General features: G+C 41.9%; 1 protein-coding gene across 1 annotated transcript in view; it reads right to left on the reverse strand.

Moving 5' to 3' along the window:
• The window catches only part of LOC114568978 (speckle-type POZ protein), a 98,691-nt gene that overhangs the window by 15,176 nt on the left and 56,664 nt on the right, over positions 1-26,851 (reverse strand). The window contains 5 exon segments of the mRNA XM_075447448.1: positions 9,551-9,668; positions 9,965-9,974; positions 19,363-19,514; positions 22,928-23,049; positions 23,795-24,077. Of these exon segments, the coding sequence (XP_075303563.1) occupies positions 9,551-9,668; positions 9,965-9,974; positions 19,363-19,514; positions 22,928-23,049; positions 23,795-23,872 (480 nt within the window). The 5' untranslated portion in view covers positions 23,873-24,077.

Genomic DNA, 26,851 nt, shown 5'->3' on the forward strand with positions numbered 1-26,851 from the left:
ATGATTTTACCAGAATCTACGTAGAAGTTATATGTGTTTTGGTGACAGATGACCGATCTTTCCACAGACTTGTGTGTAATTTAATTAAAAGAATTCTACAGAATAAACAAACACAAACTGACAGAATGAGGTGGAAAAACTGCCCAATTCTGCTGGCAGAGGAAGAGTCTGACAGTAAGTTTCGGAAATAGCAGTCAGGTTGGCAAACAGCTATTACCAGACTGCCAGAATTTTAATAGTTTATAATTAGAGCGATAACATTCCTGTGTAATTACACCCCATATTTCAATCATGAAAGCTGATACCAAGATTAGCTCAACATATTTAATTCCATTGTGCGCCTGATGCAGCCCACTGTCACTATTTGTTTTATTTTTACATTCATCCTCTTCCATTTATTACTACCTGTCTTTGATTCAGTTTTGTCTGTCTCTGTATAGGGTCTACTGTCTTATTGACATGTTATCACTGGATTGTTTTACTCCACACTTTACTTTTATTTCCAGCAGAGTAAATCAATGCCACAACAGCACTCTCATTTGCCTAGGTAAAGCTTCTACACTCTATATTGAGAGTTGGATACACATTAAACATGTTTTCTGTCTTTTGAAGAATTAACTGTATTACACCTGCAATGTTTCAAATCAAACACCATATTAGTCTGCGTCAGGTTGCTGCTTGGGAGGAACAAAACAAATGTGTTTGATAAAATGATTACATGCAACCTAGGGTCTTTTTGTGAATATACCTGAGTCAAACTTTAGTTTAAAAGCATATTTGGGACAGAAGCACCACTTTTAAGATTTACCATATTTTCGTTTTTCAGTCAAATGGCCTTTTGAATGGGAGTGATAGGGGCACTTTTATGCTAGCCTCAAAATAGCTGTTTTTAAAACACTAAGAAGGCTCGACACAACATGAAACTATGCTCCAAGTATCACCAGGGGCTCTACACCTTAACAAAAGCATTGACAACATTGTTTGTGTACCCAGAGTTTACTAAAAAGAGAGGTTTTGAACAACTCACCGTAGCTCTTGTTGTTTCCAGCCGCAGCCATTTTATCAGTAAAAAACAATCGATTTCCGAATGCAACCTAACAGGGAGGAGAGTAAAGACGGAAAGCTCCTATTCCATGTAAATGCTGTTCCATGTAAATGCACAGATAAGTCGTTGTTTTGTCGTTATTGAAAAACAATATTGACCTTGTAGTTGAAAAAGGAGCCTCATATGGAGTCTGTTCATTCGCATTCGGATATTGACTCGTTTTGACTGCCGAGGTAGTAGTGGCCCGAAACAACAGCTGCGGTGAGTTGCTCAAAAACGTTCTTTTTAGTAAATCTGTGTACACAAAGAATGTTGTCAATGCTTTTGTTAAGGTGTAGAGCTCCTGGTGATACTTGAAGCAAAGTTTCATGTTGTGTCGAGCCTACTTAGTATTTCGAAAATAGCTATTTTGAGACTAGCATGAGAGTGCCCCTATCACTCCCATTCAAAAGGCCATTTGACCCAAAAACGAGAATACGGTGAATCTTAAAAGTGGCAATTCGGTCCTAAATATGCTTTTAAACTAAAGTTTGATTCACGTACATTCACAAAAATACCCTAGAATGCATTTTGGCGAGAGTTATGCTTTAACAGAAAGGGAACTTGCAACTTAACTTGAATCAAACGTTCAAGGGAGATACTGCACAGCACATATTTTATCTCACACTGAATATCTTAACAAGGTGGGTATGTATGAGTTGACAAATGAGACAAGGGATAAAGTGACGAGTAACGCCAGTATTTTCCTGAAACACAACATATATAAATATACACTCAACATACACAGAAACACTACAAAGGCTTGATAGATCTGTGATAATTTAAAGTTGTCCTTTGAACCCTCCGAGCCCAAAGCTCATCATCACCAGCTTTTTATAATGCATGACTGGCCTTCCACTCTCCAGCCAGCCAGAGTAAACAGGCTCCATGTCACAGACTCACTCTGCAGCTCTCTTTCTCCCTCTCCCTTCCCTTTTCATCGTCTCCGCCTACTTTTACATGTTATTGCTCACCAAAATAAAAAACACTCAGAGCAATGACAGAATATTTTAGTCAGGATTCAGAGTTAGCCGCCCTCTGGCAGCTGCAAAATGTGACTGGCTTGATTAAAACTTAGAATAATAGCAGAATCTGATTTGTTCCTGACACCATTAAACAAACATAGCCCCAAATCCCAACGCTAAAGTCAAAAATAAACACTCCACTTACTCTCCTCAGAAGACAATAGCTAGAATGTTTTTTAATTACAGGCTATTCATTTCATCCAAGCTGGTTATAATTGTGTTTCAAGGACCTTATTCAACCTATAACAAGCTTCTACAGTCGTTGTCTAGAGCCACTGTTGGTGGGTCTTTTCTTTGGAGCACAATATGTGATGTGCTTTGTATTTCTGGGTTTGTTTTTGAGAAAGCAGAAGAAAAACTAGGCAGATAGCCTGAACAGCGACAGACACCACACTGGAGGAGAAAGAAAGAAAAAAAGAGTGCCACACCACAGAAAATAACAAAAACCACATAACACTCATAACAAATCAAAGAATAAAGACTGCCAACGTACGCAGAAGGAGCTGCCACAGTGAGTGGTTGGAAGAAGAGCTGCAGGCGACAGCAAGGTAACCAACTTTACGTTTTTTTTGGCCGCACAGTGAACAGATACACCACTTGCTTTTCTTCTGGAAGCAAAGTAGATCTAAAGTATTAAACTTGCTGTTACCATTTGTGTATTAGAGCGCAGCCATTTCAGTTGGCTGCTTGCAGGGACCCAGCTGTGTCCATTTCAATAGCTCAGTCCACAGACAGGCGGGCCGGCCTGCCATTGACACAGAGGTATTTAGGTAATTCTGCACAGAGAGAGGCATATGTCATGCATGGTTTGAAGTCAAGCTGCTGAACGAGCGCCGTGGCCTGCGCCCCGATTCACAGCCGAGGGTGTTGTGCCTGGTTAACCTTGTTTTTACACACACACACACACACACACACACACACACAGTATCACCACTGGCAGTGGGCATGAGCCTCTGCATGCCGTCTGTTAGCACCAGCCATTTGGGTCTCTTTTTAAGTAGTTTTGTTTTCTCTGCTGGAAGATCACAGACACTAAAGTAATAGCTTTGAGACTCCGAGGCCCCGATCTAAAGTGCTTCAAGGAAATGTTTGGACAAAGAACAACAAATAAATAAGCAGTCTAAAAAATGCCTGTTTGTTCAATTTCTGCTGTCTTTACTCTGGGAGAAGCAAGGGCCTTGTGATGGGATATAAAAGACCTGTTGATGTGGTGCAAATAGTGTAGCAAAGGCACTACCAATTAAAGGATCCATTGTGGCTCACAAATGGGTGCCAACAAGCTATCCCAGTAAAAATCACATTGCAAGAAAAGGATCAAGCTTGCAGTCTGTTTGCTCATTCTCTTCATATGTCTCGCCATCTCAATCAGCATTTTTATTTCTATCTCCTCGATTAGGTTCCCAATCCCCTTTTTAAATGATCCAAATCATCCTACCCTTTTCACTTTTGCTCCCTTTTGTGTTTAGGCAAAAACAGAACTTTCTAAATTTCCCAGGAATGAAAGATTGTTTTTTGTCTTCCCCTTTTTACACAAACCCAAATCTCTATGTGCATTATTTCTCCCTCACTCCAATGACCGTGTGTGTGTGTGTGTGTGTGTGTGTGTGTGTGTGTGTGTGTGTGTGTGTGTGTGCATGTTGCTCAGTGTACAGGGAGGGAGCAGCTGGAGCATCTGCAGTCGTCTCTGACAGCAGCACGGCATATGGCAGAGCCCTGTGAAGGATGGGTGCTGTCACCCGGCAAAGTGCTTACCCACCGACAGGAGAGGCAAGCCGCACTAACACCATGAGGATGAGGAGGAAACAGCTGAACATCAGCACCCCACTCATTTATTCTCTCACCGCCACCTCGCCCAAGGAGGGAGGCACTGGAGAAGCCTTAAAGAAAAGACCATCGACCAGCTAGCGGTGGCCAAGACGGCGGTAGAAAATGCAATTAAGTAAATCGCATCAAAGCTCGGCTATTTGCAGAAGATTAACCATTCACGAGGAAAACTTTGTCTTCCAGTTTACACATGCTGGCGCTGATCCTCACATATGCATTCATCACCCTTTTGTGTGTCACAGAGGGGAGCATAAGCCTGGTTACCATATGCTACATTAATAGGCACAGCTTTTTGCCTCTTATTATGCCTCACATGTTAAAATTACCACTGTGAACGAATAAGGAGGTACTTTTCCTCCCGAAAGTAAATTTCCAGCTTCGGTGTTAAAGACACAGTGAAATGAACCTGTGTCCCTGCGTCATCTCTTGGTATATGCTAAATATATGTCTTTTTTACAATATTTTTTGCATCAAAATCCATCTTTTTTTTCCTCATGCTGTAAATCGTCACAATATTTTTGATGACTGGATTTCAGTTGCAAAAGACATTTCCAAAGAATGTAGTTTAGGTCTGTTTTACTCATTCCTCCTTATCTCACAACAGCTCCATATCATGTACTACGTGCTCAGCCACGCCCACTTTTGAGTGATGTCATCACATGTGAAGGATCTGACTTAAATCAAAAAAACTTAAACCAGATTATTTTCTAAGAAAATGTAATTTTTCAATGATTTTTCCAGCCGCAACGTGTGTGTATCCACCTTCTGATTTACTAAGACAGCAGCTCATTACACAGTCAGCTCCTGGACTGAACTTGGAAGTGAACCTCCAAGATGACCTGTGCTAAGGAGAGCTAATGAGTGCAGTTCATAGGTGGGATTTCTATGAGATCACTGAGATCTGAAAACAAATAATAACACACCAATAACAATATTTACTCTGGTCAACTACACCAGAGGAAAAACTGTTGCTATTATTATTTCTCGTAAAATTATATTATGATCTTATGCATATGTATAAGATGTACAAGATAAGATTGGGCATATATGTAGAGAGAGAGACAGACGGAGCAGATGAAGGTGGAGATAGTGTTGATATGGATGTTAATACAGTTAAAGTACTAATACCACTCTGTCAAAATACTCTGTTACAAGTAAAAGTCCTGTATTGAAAATGTTACTTAAGTAAAAGTATGTAAGTATCATCAAATGTACTTAAAGTACTAAAAATAAAAGTACTCAATGCAGAAACATTTTAGGAAGTGAAAACTATCAACAACAGTTCTGTCAACCAACTAAGTGTTTAATCGGCTAATCATTTCAGCTGAATTTGTAGGCTTATATATTGTTGGATAATTTAATTTACAATAAAACATTTTATTTGATAAACTACATGTGTTTTGTGTGCAAAAATCTTAATTTGTAAAGTAACTAGTAACTAAATCTATCAGATGAGTGTAGTGGAGTAAAAAGTACAATATTTCTCTCTGAAATGTAGTGGAGTAGAAGTAGAAAGTGGCATGAAAGAAAAGACTAGTAAAGTACAAGTACCTCAACATTTGTACTTAAGTATAGTACTTGAGTAAATTTACTTAGTTGCATTCCATCACAGTAATCAGATTTTGTGTCCATTAATGAAAGTCTAATTGCTTTCTTGTAGTTTCTAATAATCACTTTTTAGTTATTTACGAGCCTTTATTTAATGCACATTTCTTTTCCCATATACAATCCTTCCTTGTGGGTCTTATAAATCCCATCAGTGGCGTGTTCACGCCTCCCTTTCAAGGCAGAAACATTTCAGTAATAAATAGCGTGATCTCAGCAAATCCCACAGAATACATAATCATCTTCTGTTAACATGTACCTCTTATGATTTGTGTGATCCTCCCTTAAATTCATATGCAATGAGTAGAGAGGCCTACCTTTCAGACACTTGCACAAATTACATGCAAACTGCGGCACCAGCCTGGTGCGTCCGATTGACAAATACAGCATGTGTTTAGGGCCGAATGCATCACATTTAAAAGCTTTTGTAAATCTGGCCCTCTGTCTTTCCCTTTGTCGCACTTCACAGCGATGTTTAAAAAAGCTGATAAAGAAATCACCTACCCTCTCTCAATTAATTTATGTGTAAATCAGACAAATACACATATACATAGTTCTCAAGTTTGCAACTTGAATGAAAGGACAGTAAAATCAATCCAATTTATTATATAAAAGGCTAAAATCAGTCCATACTGGCAACACATACAATATTTAAAAAACCAAAAAAAACAAAGCACATCTAGGATCTGACAGATATGTGACCCAAAACAGGTGATAGTGATGCACAGGTGGGCAATCCATGTCCACAAAAAATATCATTGGATAAAGCAGTATGTAACAGTATGTTGTGTCTGGGTGGTGGACAACCGACTGTGGAGGACGAAGACCGTCTCCTCTGTGAAATAAACCAAATGTGTCCGGCAGCATGTAACTCTCCAGTCTTACTTCTGGCTGACTAAAGGTGGACCGGTGTTCCTCCACTTTCCAGCAGCTAATTTAACATGACTGACAGATAAGTTTCACCATAAACTTCTCCCTTCCAAAACAACCCCTTCTTTTCCCTTAAGTCAGTCAAAACAGACTTCCACAGTATTAATCCTTACTGTGTCAGTCAACACGACTCTGCCTGCAGGCAAATCACGACAGCCCAAAGTTGTCGAAATTGTCCGGGAGCATTGGAAACCACAAGTGTGTGTAAGACTCTCAGAGCATCTGCATTATCTATAGCATGAACAGCTAGATAGCAATGGCCTGACCGTAGAGCAAGAGGTTACCTGCCACGCTGACATGGAGAGATAGGGAGAGGTAAAGAGAAAGAGGATTTAACCTCTTTTACCTCTGCGTATCATTAGAGGAATAGGAAAAAACATCTTGTCTCATCCACATGAAAACATTCTCTCTGAAACTAAATCTAAACCATCCTTTATCATCTTTTATTTTTCCTCTGTGTCTGTTCTTCACCCCCGTTGGCTCGGTGCCCACTTTTCCTAAGAAGTCCTTTCCTTCAGTCTCTTCTCCCTGTGCCTCCTTCCCCTCCTCCTTTATCTCTGGCTGTCCCTCGTGCTCTCTTTTGACAGCCAACGCAGCACCTTTAATGGGAGCTATCTCCTCATTAAATACCTGCAGGTGTCTGCAGCGTTTTGGCAGGGACGGAGAGACACAGAGAGATGGAGACAAAGAGGGGGACAGAAAGTGAGAGAACAGCAGCTAGTGTTGTTCAGGCCCTCTCCAACATGACATATAGTCAGATTCCCCGTGCTGAATTTGAATTTCTAATGTCTTCGGAGACAAATGAACCGTGCACAGGGACCAAGGGTCAGAAGGAGAGGTTGTACCAATAGTCACCCCCAACAGTGATCTGGCCTCTCCTTAAAGCCTTTTCGCCTTTTTGACACTCTACTACAGCGAATAAAAGAGGAAGAAATGGTGATGAAGGATGAAGGAGGGCAAAGAGGGAAGAAGGGAAAGTACGGAGTCTGAGCAGAGTGAGGAGACGAGGGACACAAGGGATAGGTGAAGGTAGAGTGGAGGGGGGGGGTAAGAAACTGTGATGCTCAAAGTGGGAGGCAGACAGAGATGAAAGGAAAAGGCAAAAGAGGAGGATGAGATTGCGTTTGAATGAGAGATAAGATGGAGAGGAAAAAGAGAAAGTGGAGGGGATGAGAGAGGGAGAGAGCTGGGCTCTGGGGCGATGGGGCTCTCTCAGATGCAGGACGAGACCATCTGGACGAAAAGCGGAGCCAGGTCTCTGACGTTAAACACTGGGCTTTACTTTCACATGGAAAAGGCCAAGAAGAGACTCAAACACCCATTCTGCATTTTCTTACCACCATCGACCTAAAACCCAAATCCGCCAAACCTCCTGCCCACGTGGTGGTGGAACACACTAGACCATACTATTGGCAAGCTCATCGTTTACTGCACACATCATCCCACTTACTTATCTATAACACACACACACACACACACACACACACACACACACACACACACACACACACACACATTTTAGAATTGATATTAAAATACTGCTGCTTGTCTATATTTTAAGTCTCCATCTTGCTGAACTCTGCAGACCTCTCAGGTCATCTGGGACTGTTTTGCTGAATGTTTTCTGAGTTTTAAAAATGGTAAAGCTTAAGTGATTATGCAACACACAGTTGGAGAAAACTTCCATAGTACCTAAGACTACTTTCAAATAAAAAAAAAATTTAAAAAAAAAAGAATACAGAAAATGTTCTCTGCCTTACTTTATTTATCTGCTTTCTCATTCTCATTTAATCTTTTTCTATTGTACACAGTTTTGATATTAACCACATTGTTTTTTCATTGTGTATAAAATGTGTTCTATAAATCAGGTTTGCCTTGTCTTGCTTGTTCATCAGCAGAGCTGGCTAATTACCACACAGTACAACAGACATCTACGGGGGAGGAAGTGGCCACAGAAGACTTGAACCAGCAACCCCACCTCCTCCCCTTCAGGAGAGTGGATGCATTCAGTGAGAGAGGACTCTCCAGCTCATTCTCTCCAGAAAACAGTCTCATCCTCAGAATTACGTCCCAACGAGACACGCCTTCACAAACGCACACAATATATGCATAAGATACCACACAAACACACAACTCTTCCCTTCATCCCCACATGGCTCTGGAGAAGCAGCACTGCCCCTCCTACCCCTCTGTCAATAAGCCCAGTTTGGAAACACTTTAAACAGACTTGCACATTGCTCCGCTACAAAAAGGGAAAACTTCAAGACATGCTCTCCTCCATACCCTCAGGGTTAATTAGAATTGTTTTAAACAGCCACTGCCATGCTTTTTAAACATTTATGGACGCATGCATTACAACTAAGGCATTAACATATCCAGAAAGTTTAACCTCTTCTCTACTCCCTGGCTCCATTTTGAGGAGGAGAGGGGAACGAGAGAGAGGACAGTTGACCTCTGCTGCCCCCTGTGTTGCAGCTGAAAAACAACAAGGGAATGTTCAATGAGCAACAGCCAGCTTTGGATCAGAGGAATCGGAGCCAAGTCCCCACGCCGGCTGAATGACAATCAGCTTATATGTTAGTGATGGAAGAGAGATCTAAACCCAGAGGCTATGTACTACCAATAAAAACATACTGTGCATTATTCACTAACAGGGACATACAATGAGCTGTAGTGTTGAATAAAAAGATGAGACAGGAATTACAGTTGTGATCACTCTGAGGCAAAAGCACCAATACAAACACTACATTTAGATATTTTAACAGTATTCATTATTTTTTAGATTATATTAAAATTATATATTCAGGTAAAATACAAGTAGTTCTACTAATGTACAGAGAATTCAGCATCAGTATGATCCAACGTCCATATTTTGGTTTTAAAAGTCTGTGTTTGTCTACTGTTATGAATGTTGAAATGTGAATAATAATTTTGATCTAGTAATATAATCAGGATTATCATTTTTGAATGTGCAGCCTGTACTATGAATTTCTTTGGCAAAGATTTAGAGCTTAAAAAGGAAGACAGTGTGAACCTTGTGTAGCAAATAACCTGAGTTGAGATGAACTGTCTCAACCCTTACCTCACAGAAAAGCATTAATTTGTCATCGGGCAGCAGACCGTTGGCCTCGTCCAGCAGGAAGTCCCTCCTTATGAACTTTTTGAAACCCCAGTCCTTCCCCTGGACAAAACGTTACGCTCTCTGGAAGAAAAAAAACACAGACAAACAAAGAGAAACAAGATTATTTGGAGACTTTCACAACGGGATTAAGCTCTGCCTGTGTGAATGCGTGTGTGCGAAAGAGAAAGTTTGCTATGAGTCATGGCCATAAGCAGCAAAGAAACAATGGCGAAAGAGCCTGGGTGCAGGAAGTATTGCCTGCAGGGAGCTTTTAACACTACAGAAGAAAACAGAACCTCTCTTTCTCTCTCCCTCATTCACTCTCTGTATCATCTCGCCGCCACATAAAGACTAGTGGTAAACATGAGAAAGAACTGCTGTGCCTCTTTGGCCAAGAAGTGAGGAATTGCAGGGATCAAAGCAGTCCAATTATCATGTGTTTATGGAGTGCCAATTATCTCTGACAGTGGTAGGAAGGATTCTGCAACACTCAGTAGCACTACAAAGACAAAGGAAAGGTGCGGGAGTTCTTGTGTGTACACTATTCACAGTGTGTAGGCGGTCACAGCTATCTATCGTCACCTAAACAGTCACAAATGTTCAAATACACGGTCAAAAGACTCTATGGACTATGACTGCTGCAGAGATCACAGCAAATTAAAGCTAATTGCTGATAGAAAGAAAGCAAGGCACTAACACATAAATTCTGCAAGTAACTGGAGCTCTGTTGGCGGGATGTAACACCATTCTTTTGAGAAATTACATAATTCGCCATTTTGTTAATGACTCGAAAATGCTTCCTTGGGCACTGCTCTGGGATTTCTGAATGGGTTCAGCCGAGACAAGCTTCAGGCCCTTTCTGTGTATGGAGACATCTTTGTCCATTTCTATCAGGGTAGACATGCCTCACCACACGATGAAGGTAATAACTTAAGACTGTGTATGTCTGTTATTATGTATCATATAAAGGCTTGAAAGGCATCAAACGATAAAGGAAAACCACTAGAAAACCAATTAAAGTATTTCATTTCTTTGGTAGATGCCATCAATACGCCCTACATATTATGTCAGCATGCATCTGGATGATTGGATTGTGTTGAGAAAGAGCAGAAACAGCATCCAGGAGCAAATTGACTAAAACACACACTCAAGATCCAATCAGTAAAATTACCAGAAGAGGTTGTCCGATGCTCATTAGGCCATACTGACAAAGGGCCCTATCTTGCACCCGGCGCAGCACAGCGCAAAGCACGACGCAAGTGTCTTTGCTAGTTTAAGACCGACGCAGTTGTCAATTTCCCGTCCTACGCCCACGTCGTTTAAATAGCAAATGCACCTGGGCGTGCTGGTCTTACAGGTTGGTGTGTTCAGGTGAATTATTGGCATATTTCTATCTTGAGGCAGCGGGAAGTGATGGCGCCGTTGACCAACAAAAACCTGGTCTAAAGTCAATAGTGCAGCATTTCATTGTTATTTTAACAGCAAATTAGTAAGATGTGCCTATGTTCGTGTACAGCGCGTGCACACTATGCTTGTTACACACACAGGGAAGCGCAGCAGTACACAAACATGCAAAAGATTACAAATAACAAAAGATTACAAATAAAAAAAGATTACGGTGCAAATCCACCATCATAATAGCAATGCGCCAAGGTACAAACGTGCCTGGCTTTGAAAGGGAATGGGAGATGACACTCTGATTGGTTTATTGCATGTTACCCCCTAAACACACCTATGAAGACACTAAGTACAACTGTTTTGAACCATGCGCACGGACCCTTTTTTCCCCTGTCAAACTAGCAAAAGTGGATTTGGACACGTCTTAAATGCACCTGCGCCATGCGCTTCACGCTGTGCTAGGGCTGGGCGATATATCGATATAAAAAATATATCGATATATTTTTAAATGAGATATGGAATTAGACCATATCGCATATATCGATATAGTTCAAATGTGATCCTTGCTCCCATAGATATATACACAGATGTCGCCTTGAGGTTCTAAACATACGTCAAAACCGCCGCCATCTTGGAACAGGGGTCCGAAGCATTCAGATCAACGCTAAAGATGCCGGACTTTTGTACTGCTTAATTATGTTCGATAGAGGAAATGAAAAGAACAAACCGCAATGAATAACATTTAACAGGTGACAATGTGTTTTATGATTATGTATGCCGCCTTCGACCAGCAACCTGAGCTCCGGCGGCAGCGGGAGGCAGAGAGCTCCGTGGCCGGCCGCAGCGTCTCTTCCCCCGGGAAAAACACAGCTTTGCCTCGCTGCTGCGCCGGTCCCCGCTGATCCAAATCGGACCAGCCAAAGACAGAGTGGTGATCGGTAGGATCTTACACGTAGTCCAGGACGACCTGTATGTCGATATCGGGCGGAAAGTTCCACTAAGTTTGCGGCGGCAGGCGGACGGAGAGAAGCTACAGCGGGGCAGCAGAGACCGTCTGCAGCTGCAGGATCTGGAGCTCAGTGCCCGTTAAAATGACACGTAACGATAAATACATACAGAAATAAATAGTGGAGGAATGAGCCTGGACATTTCAGTCTGTTTTAAACTTCACCTTGAAGCAGAAACTCTTAGTTCAGAAGGGTGAAGTTTCCGTTTGGACTCAGATCTGTGAACCGATCATAATAAATATTCTTTGTATTAACACATTAATTAGTTTCTTTGTTTTGTAGTCGATAGTTCATCTTTTAGTTTACTTAAGTGGAAGCAGTATCAAGTGGAAGAATGGGACTATAAACCTAGGCTTACAGGCATGAGGCATTACATTTTGAACAAAGTAGATTATATTAATATCAAAAGCTTAATTGACCTTTGGAACGAATCACAAATATGGAGCTTTGATTTCAAAAAAGGTACTCCTGTTATACAGTATTTAGGTTTACATTTTATTGTTATTTGAACAGCTGAGCATTTAATCATGAACCAGGTGAAGAAACCGGTTTATTATTTATTTGATTTTGCAACTGTTTCTATGAAACTACTTGTGACATGTCATATTTGATTTTGGCTTTGACTGAACATTTGCTCTCACTTTGCGGAAAAAATATCGGGATATATATCGTATATTGATATTCAGCCAAAATATATCGGGATATGACTTTTGGTCCATATCGCCCAGCCCTACGCTGTGCGCTTAGATCGTTAAAATAGGGCCCAAAGTGTAATAGTGATGTGTGTCCCCAGTCTACATAGAGTATATCAACTCCATGTATGTAAATGAACATTTGTGCATGAATCAAATCAGATAGCATACTTAAAACCCAACAGGGAGCTCCTAGTAAGTGCTCCCATGTATTAAGAGGGTAGTGTGCCTAGCAGGCTGGGATTTGCAAGACACATCAGATTTCAACATGTACTGTACATGAGGATTATTTTAATGTAATTGTTATCATATCCCCAAAGACATGAAATGTACAACTATTTGAGATTTAAAAATTAAAAAAAGAGAACAATGTGCAACTAAAAGAAAAGCGTCAAAATGAAATCAACCGTACAGAACCTGTGCCTGCTTGAGTGATATGAATGCTCACCAAAAGACACTACACTTTTCAAGGCCGCTGGTTTAGCATTTATGACATTTAAGACTTCAGTGGGACATAAGGAAACAACCTATATTCATCCACAATCTAGATTCAACTCATGATTTAACGCCAGATGATGAAAAATTATAAAAACAAACCTTGAGTCAGCTTTAGACCCGGTTAAAAGGGCACAAAGTAGTGAAAGACTCCTGTTAAAAGTCGACTCAAACAGGCTACAGTATAAACTGCACAGTTACCACATACCAAGAGGTCATCACCTCTCGCGTTCATACATCTGCAGTGTGTGCAGAGTCAGACTACATGTGTTTAGCCCCAGCAGTTCAAACAGATTTCTCTTTAGGCTGCTCGTGCGTAGAGATCTTAACAGGAGATCTGCTGACAGATCACAGTGGGAAGCACTAAGATGAAGTGTCAATGCTGCTGTAAGATCCTGTGTCAAATCCCTCTGTTTGGATCTGAGGGAGCAGGCAGCCTAAGAGGGGATTGGTGGAGGAGTGCAGTGCATATGCAGTTATTCCCACCACTGCTCATGCAGGCGGTCCTTCACTGTAATCCCCTGCCCCCAGAGACTGTGTACGCAAAGACGCTGACAGAAATCACTATGCAAACACACGCACACACATGCATAAGCATGTATTCAAGCACAAAAATTACAAATCCTTGCATTCTGCTTTTTCAGAGCACTCTACTTTATTCATCGTTCTGCCACTGAGTCTAACAGAGGGATTCTGTCAGTGATTCAAAAAAAGACTGAGTTTTATAGACCAAAGATTTCTCAACCAAAGCTGAGCAGGTTTGAAAAGGGAGTCAAACTTCTGTGGCCTCGGCACACTGTACTGTTTGTGGCTGGGTAAACACAAAGTCATAGACAGTAGTACCTAGATCCCTCCCAAGGGTCTGAAGAAAGTCTTTCTCTGCTGACTTTCAGCCACTCTTTGATGTCCTTTAAACATGTTTGATAAGCCCTAGCATGTGAGACCCAGATGAAGTCCCAAGGCACATAGTCTCCCTGTGAAGTTGTGTTATTTGGGTATGAAACAAGATGAGCAGTGATGAGTGGGGATTTCCCCAGTGGCAGCATCTAAAACTAAACTTGGGTGTGAGGAGAGAGGTTGGCAGAAGAGTGAGACGGTGGGGAAAGCAAGCCAAGAGGAAGAGGTGAGGAGAGGTGAGAGGGAGTGCCGAAAGAAGCTTCAGCAGACTAGAGCAAAGGGAGGGAGAGGTGTGACTTCTTCAGTGCTTACCCGGGACAGTGGGGTGCCTGTGTGTATGTGTGAATGTGCACATGCATACAGGCTCTGATGATGAGGGTGTGTGTGTGTGTGTGTTAGTGTTAATCTCGTCAGACGAGACAAGACTAAATATGTTTGTCAATGACCTTTTTTTCCATGACTAAGACGAGAAAATGATGAGACTGCGCCAATGTCCAAAAACGCTGACTAAGACTAAATTAATGTCCATTATTGTTGACGAAAAAAGACGAGACTAAAATGTTTTGCATAAAATAAAAACTAAGATCAAATCTCTCTTCACTTTCGTCTACAATCGCCTCTACTTTTTCATCATGAGATAGAATATTCAGCTGTTACTAGGGTTGGGTACCGAGACCTGGTGCTACGGCACCGACAGGTGCCTTAACGACCGCTATCTACCGGACCGAACAGCAACGTGGATTTTGGTGCCACTTAAATGCCTGCGCTTCTCTCTGATGCTCATTAACGGATGTTAGAGTCAACCGAAACATCGCTGCACGGGACGCTAGTTAACACTACACTTGGCGGCAGGTAACGTTAGCCTACCGTTAGCTAGCAGCTGGAGTAAACACGGTTACAATGCGGACAGCTAAACGGTGTAAAAGTGTGTCTGTATTTCATTGGAGAGGATTCCAACAACAGTCTATAGGTGCCATTGTCTGAAAAACAACATAGATGTTGCGTTCACTTGAAATACAGCCTCGTCAGCTTTGCGCTGCATTCAAAGTTGTTGTAAAATACCTTTTTCCCATCCAGTGGTTGTTTTTGTAATTTAACAGGAATTTACTGGTGAAATAAGGAAGAGGCTCAATATTTATACAACATTATATGATTTATTTTTATATAACTATTTGACTGAAATGGTTATCAGAAATGTCAAAAATGATTTAAAAAAAAAGACAAAAATGTTTTGACTAAAACTAGACTAAAATGACAAGACTTTTACTCGACTAAAACTTATATCAAAAAAAGATATGTGAATGACTAAATATGACTGAAACTAACAAGGACATTTTGGCACAAGACTAAGACTAAATTAAAAATAGGTGACAAAATTAACACTAGTGTGTGTTTGTGTGTGTGTGTGTGTGTGTGTGTGTGTGTGTGTGTGTGTGTGTGTCTGTTTGTGTGTGTGTGTGTGTGTGTGTGTGTGTGTGTGTGTGTGTGTGTGCTCAGCTAATGCCATACTGCCATTTCTACTGGGGCATCAAAAAACCTGCACTGGCAGAGAATCAACCACAGGTCAGATCGCTGGAGCTCACTCTTTCAGTGAGCTGGCCGAGGCGGCGAGAGTACAAACACTCCAGAATTGCCAGAATACCAAAAAGAGCTGGACAGTGGTGGAGTGGGTCGGCCCAACTGAGATATCCAATGGGAAAAGTGTGAGTGATGAAAAAGTCTGGTATGACAGAAAAATTACCAAGCGTAGATACAGTAAAATATGTCAAAGTGTCAAAGCACGCTTGTGTGACATAAAGATTGTATGAAATCATTATTATGGAATTTGTGTGAAAAATCACAGCTACAATGTAGACATGTATAGGTTCCGCTCAGGAAAGGAGTTTTCACCACGCGATGCACTTTGATAGTTCCTCGGGCATTACAGAGTGAAGTTTCTCACCATGCCAAAAAAAGACTGAAGGTGATGGGGAAGGTGAGAAAAAACGAAGTCTGAGCTGCAGACAGAGAGAAGACGAGGAAAGCGGGAGCGATGCCATGTTGTTTAAGTGAGCAGGGCATCCATATTCAGGCGGAGGGCTCAGGGGCACAGTTGGCACACAGAACGAGAAGGTCGCCAGAAGACGAGCTGGCATGTAGAAAAATAACAGCCGCCACAGCAGCCAGAGTCAACATCTCTCTTCCTGTCTGTCACTCTTCTGGCCTTTTCTTTCAAAGCAAAACTCCTTACTTTAACAGCTACTTACAATCACTAACAGACCACGTTCGCATCCATTTCCCAATCTCTCAAAACATATTGATGTGAAAGGGCAATTAGCATAGCAATTGGCTGACAACCCTATTCAAGTGTGTATTTATCTCACTCTAGTAACAGAGTTTAAAAATATAATATAAAACTTTATTTCCACTACACACTGATTCACATTGCATAAAGCAGACAGACACACTTATAAACATGACACACAGTCTTTCCGAGAAGAAAATCTTATCTCTATTGAAGATTGAGCTCTGTAAACTAGTGTCAACACAAACATGTCTATTGACATTCTTTCTACCGACGTCAATACCATCTGATTATGTAAAGACTGACCAATAGCTTCTGCTCTATTAGCCGCGCTCCACTCACCCACTTAGCCTTTGGCTACAAAACAACAAAACCATTGTCTGTAGGGAGGACTTAACAAGGAGACTATTTGAATACAAAACAGCTTGCGGCAGAGGATGAGAACTTTCCATCTCTCCTCTCCGAGCTGTCAGAACAGGAGTCTGCAGGGGGGCAGATGTTTTCTCTGGCAAGAGGAGGAGGATGGGTGGGGGGGGGGGGGGAGGGGGGGGGGGGGGTGTCAAGAGACAAGTTAAAACCCACCCAACAGCCTCAGAGGAGAGAACCAGCACATTAAGCCAGGGAGAGAAATTGTGTGGCCAAGCCAAGAGTAAGGGAGTACGGTGTGAGGAAGGGGGGTGGCGGGCTACCTCTGCTGCCTGAATCTATCTCCATTAGCAAGTGGGAACCATCAGAGGATCCAGACACACACTCTAGTGGCGGGCTCAAGGGCTGCTGATGCAGATATGGCGTTTCATCAAATATTGTCAAGCTTTTCAGTCAAAATCTGCCATCACTGTACAGCCTTCAAATCTTTGGACTGTTTTTATACCTCCTCCTTAAGGTACTGCAGGGATGCTTTAATTCTCAATATGCACGCACCAGTCAACACCATTTTAAATTGATACCCGCTCAGAGGCTGGGTAATATTTAACAATGAGTTTTTGGCCAATGCTTTTGCATTAGTGACAGAGCTTATGAGAGAGTCTGCCTCAAAAGACAAAAATTCAAACTGACATGTCAAGCACAGACTTCAGCTCCTCAGAAGTTCAGCTCAGCACTAAGAGTTTCCATCGTCGGATATTGACATTTGCCTTCTATATCAATGTTAATCTGCTTTATTTCGCTGTGTCTGTTGTTGTTTTTTTCTTCAGACATGTGCAAGTAGGCGGGGGGCGGAGAGAGAAAAAAATACTCGGTAGTCGAAATCGAAAGCTCATTTAGATTAATTTTGGATTTAAAATCAAAATTTTGACACCCCTACTGATTATCCACTTATTCCTCTACCTATCTATTCCTATTTAAAGTACTCGTAAAGAATTTGAGCTGATATGCATTGTACAGAATCAGAAATTGTCCTCACAGGGACAAAGTGTATAAGCAGACCAAGCAGTGACCTGCCACATATACAGTCCACAGCCACCCAGCTTTCCTAATTAAGGCACTTTGTTTTTATTTGGCCTTTTTTTGCTAGAGGCCTGGATTAAATTGGATTCTAAATGATCCAGAACTGATAAAGCAATCTTTATTGCCATATTCTTAGACAGAATGTTCACTAAACTGTCACAAATATGCTGGCAGTTGGGTAATTTTCCTTTGTGACAGGGGGAGCGACGTGGAGGGCCCAGGTCTCCCCAGGGGGATTGAGGGAAGATTGGAGGAGGGCATATGGCAAGAATGGGATGGGGTGTGCACCATAGAGCACACCATTTATAGGCGAAAGCCCCTTGAGACACAAAAAAGAAAGGAGTAGAGAAAAATGAGATCCTCTTCATTTCACTCGGTATTCCCCATATTCAGGCTTTTCTGGGGTCATTTAACAGAGCAGTGCTCACGAAATGGCCATGCAGTGAAGTCACAAACCTCAAAGGTCTGTTTATTACTCATACCTTAGGCAGATCCTCTCCACAACACCACATAGACACCAGCATGCAGTATAATAGCCAGGAGAGAAAACTTTAAGGACAATAGCTGCAGTAAAGTTCAGTTTTTGCTGAAGTTGTCGCTGAGAGTTAACATGTGGTACTGCAACATTACAGGGCAGAAGTGGAATAAAAAAAGGATAAAAGAGAAAAGAAAGTGATATTGTGCATGTGAAAGAGAGGAGAGAGAGGTCTAAGTGAGCAAATGAGGGACCGAAAGTACACACAAGGAGGTGGGGGGTGTCAAGTTCACATGGGGGAATGTTTCTCAGCAGGAAAAATGATTTCCCTTTCTACACAACCTGCACCGCAGGGGGTTGTACACCGTTTCACTGCATACGCCTCCAATTCAAACACACTTCCGCCTCCCACCTCTTCTCTTCCTACCTCCCACCCGCCCCATCTTCCTTCCTCCACGCTTCCTGTACAGTATGCTGCAGGGCAATGGGAGGCAGCCAGAAAGCCTGATAACCAGGAAGCGGTCACATCTGGCCCTCACTAATTCAATTCCACACAAGTTTGCTTTTCCTCTCCATAACATAACCTAATTAAAAAAAAGCAGGAATTGGAGGCACATTCATTTCCAATTCATCAACGGGGAGAGAGGCGGACGAAGATTTCTCAAAAGGTTGGGTCTTTTTTAATTAAAATCAAAATTGCCCCACGCTACTTTGAATTATATATTTACTAGAAATGAATCCAACCGGCAGTGATTACACAAGCCCATATGGCTATCAATACCTCACATTATTAGACACACTTGGAGTATTAGACACACTCCGCACCTTCTGCATTTACAAATTTCAGCGCCCCAAAGACACAGGTGTGACAGGAGTTTTTAATTTTGAGCTTTTCAAACTTTGAGATATCCTCTGTTTTCTGCTGAGCATAGACTTCTATGCTAGATGGACCAAAACAAGTTTTTCAGTTATTAACTCCAACTTCTTTCCAATGACAAGTTAAGAAAATTAGAAGTGGTGAAAATGAGGACTTGTGTTCCAGAGTGCAGTTAATATCAGTTGTTTTTAGTCACACTTACCCATAGCTTTGGTCTCTTCTCCCTTGGCATCGAGGATAGAAAGCTTCAAATGGGCGCGCACTTCACTTTTTGGACAGCTAACTAAGAGCAAGTAAAGTGACAGATAGTCTTTACTCTCCTCATCCGGACCTTTAGGGTTCACACGCAAACACCTGGAGGTAGGAAAATAAAGAAACATACTGATCAGATAGATAAAGCTAAAAGCTAAAGCAATGCGTCGATTCCGACGTATTTTGTATGCAACAGTAATATTATTCTATCAGTAATGGCACTCTGGCTATTATAATGTATTTCAGATGTTATTATTCTGTAAAGACAGTTGCAAATGCTCATCCTTGGTTTCACAGTCAAATCTATTGATTTCATCCACAACCCTTCACTTGTGCCAAAGTGATGGTTTAATGGTATTGATTTTGCAATACATGCTACTGTTTATAGCATGAAACTGACCCCCCTCTACTTCTCACTAAGGACGCAGCTTTCTAGATAACCTTCCTGAATGAAGGGAGAGATTCCTAAATATGTAGATCCGATGTTCCAGTTTCTTTCGAAACAGAAATATGTCAGGCACATGAACAATATATTTTACCCAGGGCATTCAAAAGGATTGCTGTGTTGAGTACACTGATGCTACGGTGAGTCATAGTATTTTTATGCTTACATAGAGCAGCTTCACAAAAGAATCCCTGTGCATTTGCATTAGGTATTGTTTGTTGCTCAGGCTGTTATATAGTTTTAGAACAGTAACATGAAAGCCATTACCATGTGGAAACGTCAGGCATGTGGATTGTTCTGCTAAGCCATTTGACACATCTCACACTTGCAATACAGTTAAAATCTTTAGCTGCTGGAGGAAAATCAATATCTATACATATATATTTTGTAATGTATTAATTTAGTAGCCAATTGCCCAATAACTAATACTCGCCTAATCAAATGACCAATATTGAAAAACTATTGGAAGATAAAAGAAAAATGGCAGTGACTGAACATTGAAGATTTTTCATACTAATAATATATTCTTGGCAACTTCTTGAATTCATCAGAATATAAGTCTTTTTATTATAGTTTCAATTTGTGCTCTCTTGCTGTAATACCTAAAGATGTGGGGCTGACCTGCAGTGCACTCTAGATCTCATTTCTCTAACAGGAATCGATGAGCGAATCGGAAAAACAAGCATTAATGCTGCTGACAGTGATGTACTGTATGATCCGGAGGGCTAGAAAAGAACAGTAACAATTGTTCACTCAGATAAGATGAAAAGCAGGTAAACCGTCTTGGTTGGGCACTTAGAGGAGGAAGGGACTAATGGTATAATGTCCAAAAACAACTTATGTGTTGATGTGGTATTTGAAGAAAAGCCCATTTTTTTCCTCTGAAATTCTGCAACCTATTTATTTCGAATTAATGCAGGTAACTTAACAATCCCAGACCCATTTAAATTCACTGTACAGTATCAAAGTATTGCATGTGTATCTTGTATCTGTATCGCTAGGCTACTGTAATGTAACCTAGTACATTTATTATTATTTATACAATTATTCTATTGACTATTTTTACCATGTTTTATTGTCTATGCACATTGTAAAGCACTTTGTGACCTTGTCTGTGAAAGCGCTGTATAAATTAAATTTACTTACTTACTTAATAAATACAGCAAAGCTGATTATGTGGATCTAATTTGTTGTCATAAGCAGATGTTCATATTAATCTTATCAACCCCATCAGTCAACGGGAAAAAGAAAGGCTGCTTTATCCCAGCCACTTTGTCCAGTTCCTTCAGGGGGATCCTGGGGCTTTCCCAGACCAGGTTTGATTAGTAATCGCCCCAGCATGTTCTAGTCTCAAACCAAGTCCACCAATTCCTTCCAGAGCAAACCAGTCTAGACTGAAATCATATTGCTTCTAGTAAATCTGTATTTTAACAACTGGCCGAGCCCCTTCTTTCCAGTGCACTGATAAAAGCTTCCCTGGGAGGTTGAGCAGTGTGATACCTCGATATTTGAATTCCTTTTTTTTTTTCACTTTAAAAGGAACACGCCGACTTATTGGGAATTTAACTTATTCACCGTAACCCCCAGAGTTAGACAAATCGATACATACCCTTCTCATCTTCGTGTGTGCTGTAATGCTGTCTGACGGCTCCAGCGGCATCAGGCCAGCACAGAACATGCAGGTGAATGGTTCCAGCAATCCTACTGCTCCGAATAAGTGAAAAAATAACGCCAACATGTTCCTATTTACATGTTGTGATTTATAGAGTCACAGCGTGCACAAAAAACAAAGTAACATGAGACACAGCCATCTTCTAACTGTAAACAAACCGGGAACTATATTCTCAAGTGGAAGAATATAGTACTTGGGCGGAGTGATATGCTCGCAGCAAGCCTGTCTGAGAATATAGTTCCCGGTTTGTTTACAGTTAGAAGATGGCTGTGTCTCATGTTACGTTGTTTTTTGTACACGCTGTGACTATACAAATCACAACATGTAAATAGGAACATGTTGGCGTTATATTGTCACTTTTGTCACAATTGGGAGCAGTAGGCTAGTTGGAACAAGTTACCTGCAGGATCTGTGCTGGGCTAAGCTAATGCTGGAACTGTCAGGCTGCGTTACAACACGCACGGAGTATTCTCGTAAGCATAGAATCTGCCATTCAGAATACATACGAGCGACTCGCTCGAATGACAGCAGCCATGTAGCGCCTCCATCTTTAAAATACATTAGCCAAAGAGGGACATACCTCCGCATTTCGCCATCTTACACCTATTGGCACCGTGACGAATGCCAGGGGGAGATTACTTGCCAGGGAAGCGAAAAAGAGAATTAAAACGACAACGCTACAGGCAAAGCAACAAGACCAAAGTTAATATTGGAGTGGCTAGAACAGCTGCGTGTAAACGATGGAGATACTAAGAGCTAAATTCGGGTTCGGCCACCGTAGGACTTAAAACGCGCTCGGAATGGGAAAGGCTAGGAAGTAATATCAGTTGGTTGTCATATACAATTTCATCGCTAGATGGGAGAAATTCTTACACAATGTAGCTTTAATACCAGCTGCAGGTGTTCTGACTACCTCTGTGACTTTTATTAAAGAGATAAGCAAAACGATGATCCCCAAAATGTTCTGATTCTGCCTTCTTCTTTGTCATGATGAATATCTCAAACATACAGTAAGTCTGAATAGTAACTGGCTATACATTTTACATTTTAGTATGCTTAAAGTTATGTGTATCACATATACTTTTTTTCTGGCATTGTTGGTGATTTTACCTTTCACTCGGAGATGGCACTGTGAGAAAGTGAAGATGCAGCCAGACTAAATTCAAGAATAACAAAGTGCTACAGAAATTAATATTCCAAACATGCATGTATGTAATACAGACTAGATAAAGGAACACTAGATGCCACTGAAGCAGGCAATTGGATGCTTCAATCTCTTGAAAACTATGTTCTACCTCTACAAGTGGATAATACTTGAGAGAGTTGTTGGAGAAAATGTTCTAGAACAACTCTCTCTCAGAACAGTATCAATATCTGATGGCTACAGCCTCCACTAACCATTTGAGTTTGTCGTTGGCTCCCGAGGAGAAAGTGGAGCTTTTGATGACCTCTCCCATCTCCTCGCGACAGAAGCTGAAGTTGTTGATGGTCCACATGGAGGAGAACTTCACCACTTTGATCTGTGCAGAAAAGACACAGGAAGAGCTGAAACCCGATCTCTTAATTTTTTTTTTTATATATTTATCTATTCTATATGGGTAAGTGGTGTTTGGTCAGCCTGGACTTCAAAACCACACATCAAAACTGCCTTTCATCTTAATAAACACTGACAACAAACGGAAGGAAAGAAGAAAGGATATTGTAAAAGCAATTTTTCAAGAGAGGAGATGAAAAAACACACATCATCAATGACATACTTTATCTGTCTTGGCTTTTAACAGGAAAGTGATGCCTGAACTAGCAAAGCCTGTACCGCAATGACTAAAACAAACACGATTTCACAGTATAGGTAACCTTTAAACAAAGCTTGAAATGACACCGAATTAGGCTTGTTGATTGAATTATTGAAAACACAGTTACTAGAGAAAACCAGACATGATTGATTCCATTCAACTGCTCGTTGACCAGTCACATAAAATATGAAGCTTAACGGATTACTGAATACTTAAAGTGAACTTCTTTTGTCTCGATAGACAGGCTTACTTTCAGATAAAACGCCCACCTCCACGGAGCAAAAGTGAGCTTCATTTTTAAACAACAAAAAATATTCAACGTCTGTCTTACTCACAGTTAGCTCCGTTTAACATTATGCAAAAAAGAATCTCGGCAGAACACAAACAAAATGGACTATCAGTGTGAGTTATGCTCTCCATGCAGCAATGTGCTCCTATCTCATCCTGAGGAAAACATGTGCTCCCTCCTCACCTGAGTATAACACCATCTCTCAGCCACCTGACCGCTGGACATTTCTGCCGGGGGAGGGGGGCTTGGGGCTCTGGACATTGCCAGCCTTGATGCAGAGATGACCTAAATGGGGCCAGAGCACTAGCCAGGTGTGGGGTAAGGTGCTATGGGGTGCTATGGGGAGGGAAGGGCCAATAATCAGACAAGCTGGCCGCCTCTTAAACAACACCTGCTGTACAGAGAGCTGCAGAGAGATGAATCCAGAACAACAGGACGTCCAGACTCCAAAATAGCTACAGGCGCTCTGTAGGGACACAAAAACACAGTCATTAAAATAACTTTAAACTTGTAAAGGGCATTACTTTAAAAAGCTGTGACCTTGTGTGAGTGCTAGTGTGTCCGTGTCTGTGTTTGAGCATGTCAAGGCAATTCGTAATTGAATGGTTAGTCTAATTAAGCGGTATTTCCTAGTAAGTAGGAGTAAGGGGTATGAATTCATTTGCTTTAAAAGGAGGTTTCAGCATTCAAAGCACAGCAGCGGCGTGAGCTCTGCTTCACTGGGGGAAGCCTTTCTTTATCTGCGTGTGGTTTGGTCTTTGTTTTGCTTTGAGAGGAGCAGAGCGCTGTGCCTGCCATCTGATTCCAGCAACGGGTTCAGCCTGGCTGAAGTGAAGTGCAAGACTTTCATCTCAAGCTGCCAGTATGTACTCACACAAACACACCCACAAGGCCATGCAGTACTTTTAAATGCCAGTGCTGGCGAAGAAAGGTCAAAGTTGTTTTTTATAAGAACCTGCATTCATCCATCCATCTTCGTCCGCTTATCCGGTGTCGGGTCGCGGGGGGAGCAGCTCCAGCAGGGGACCCCAAACTTCCCTTTCCCGAGCAACATTAACCAGCTCCGACTGGGGATCCCGAGTTCCCAGGCCAGGTTGGAGATATAATCCCTCCACCTAGTCCTGGGTCTTCCCCGAGGCCTCCTCCCAGCTGGACGTGCCTGGAACACCTCCCTAGGGAGGCGCCCAGGGGGCATCCTTACCAGATGCCCGAACCACCTCAACTGGCTCCTTTCGACGCAAAGGAGCAGCGGCTCTACTCCGAGCTCCTCACGGATGAGTGAGCTTCTCACCCTATCTCTAAGGGAGACGCCAGCCACCCTCCTGAGGAAACCCATTTCAGCCGCTTGTACCCTGGATCTCGTTCTTTTCGGTCATGACCCAGCCTTCATGACCATAGGTGAGGGTAGGAACGAAAACTGACCGGTAGATCGAGAGCTTTGCCTTCTGGCTAAGCTCTCTTTTCGTCCACAACGGTGCGATAGATTGAATGCATACCGCACCCGCTGCGCCGATTCTCCGACCAATCTCCCGCTCCATTGTCCCCTCACTCGCGAACACAACCCCAAGATACTTGAACTCCTTCACTTGGGGTAAGGACTCATTCCCTACCTGGAGAAGGCATTCCATCGGCTTCCTGCTGAGAACCATGGCCTCAGATTTAGAGGTGCTGATCCTCATCCCAACCGCTTCACACTCGGTTGCGAACCGATCCAGTGAGTGCTGAAGGTCGCAGGCCGATGATGCCATCAGGACCACATCATCTGCAAAGAGCAGCGATGAGATCCCCAGCCCACCAAACTGCAACCCCTCCCCACCCCGACTACGCCTCGATATCCTGCATTCAGGATTTATTTATTTTTTATTCAGAAATGCTGTGATTGAGATTTACACTGCAACTGCCACATCACCTCCCACTTTCTGTTCATGGCAACTAAGCGAAAACTCGTTGTTTTTATCTAATTTCTGGTCCTTCCCTACACTAGCAGTCTCATGGGATAAAAAGAAGAAGGGAAAGGAACATGTTTCGTTTCAAACCTTCATTTCTCTGCTGCCTTAATCTCTAATTTCCGCTGGTTTCATGCTCTGCTCCTCTTCACATATTTCATACCTAAGTCGACACAAGGTCTCAGGATCTGGCTTTTTTCACTCAACCTGCTCGTCCCCCCCTATCTCCTGCCAAAGAAACCCTTCCATTCCGCTGCTTAATTAGTGGCTGATTGAAAGAGAAGTTCAGGACCTGAGAAAACTTGGCAGAAAGTGAGCGTCAGACACAGAGCTCAGAGAGACAGAGCAAGAAATGAGAGAAGTGGGTGAAAAGTTAGACAGACCTCGGTGAGTGGATTGTAGACAGGAGAGGCGACCTCGGCAGCTCTAGACCCAGACACGACTTAATTAATGTTTAGAGATAACGCCTGCATCTGATCTTCCTCAATCCGGGTGCCCCCCTTTTCTTCTTTTGTGCTATTTGTATCTGATGAAAAACACTGGTGGCATTTTCACTCAGTAAAACAATAAAATATTAATCACAAAAGTTGGGAGAACAAGGCTGCACTGATTTGCAATTTAAATAACCTGAGACCTCTTGGCAATTAATTATAGTCTATATGAGTGAGTGAGGGCGTATACATAGATTTCCATACACACTTGTGCTTCTGCGTGTCATCATCCAGGCTTTGTTTCACAGCCTATCTGAAGCACAATTTACCAAGTGCTTTTCTTGTATCCTGTCCCTTACAGAGCAACATGAATGCCAAGTTATCACAGGGAATCAATTTAAGAAAAGATGACAACACTGGTAGCACTGCTAACAGCCTCACATCTTTCTAAACAGACCCAGATGACACTTACCAGAATAAAGCTAAGGATGGGTTTTTTCATCCTTTTCACAACAAACATCCTTTCATTCCTTTAGAAGAAATACCCTCAGACAATTCATTTGTCATGTGAATCAGATGATGACAGCATGAATGGGAAGAATGACTAATAGGTGATAATGCACACAGCATAGAGAAAATAAATGTCGTCACATGGCAAGCAGAGATTTACAAAGACGTGTCCCCAAAAGGCTATTAAAAGACAGAGTAAATCAGTAATGGAGGTGCTGTGCTTCAGATAAGGTGGTGTTTGTTGATGCTACGTGGGCTCCATCAGCATCTCATAGGTTGGATAAAAAGCAGTGGAAATAAGGATGAGGGGAATGGTGCTGGCTGAGAGAGAACAATGCAGAAAGAGAGCAAAC

Source organism: Perca flavescens, chromosome 15, assembly GCF_004354835.1.
Source record: "Perca flavescens isolate YP-PL-M2 chromosome 15, PFLA_1.0, whole genome shotgun sequence".
Taxonomy (NCBI): Eukaryota; Metazoa; Chordata; class Actinopteri; order Perciformes; family Percidae; genus Perca; species Perca flavescens.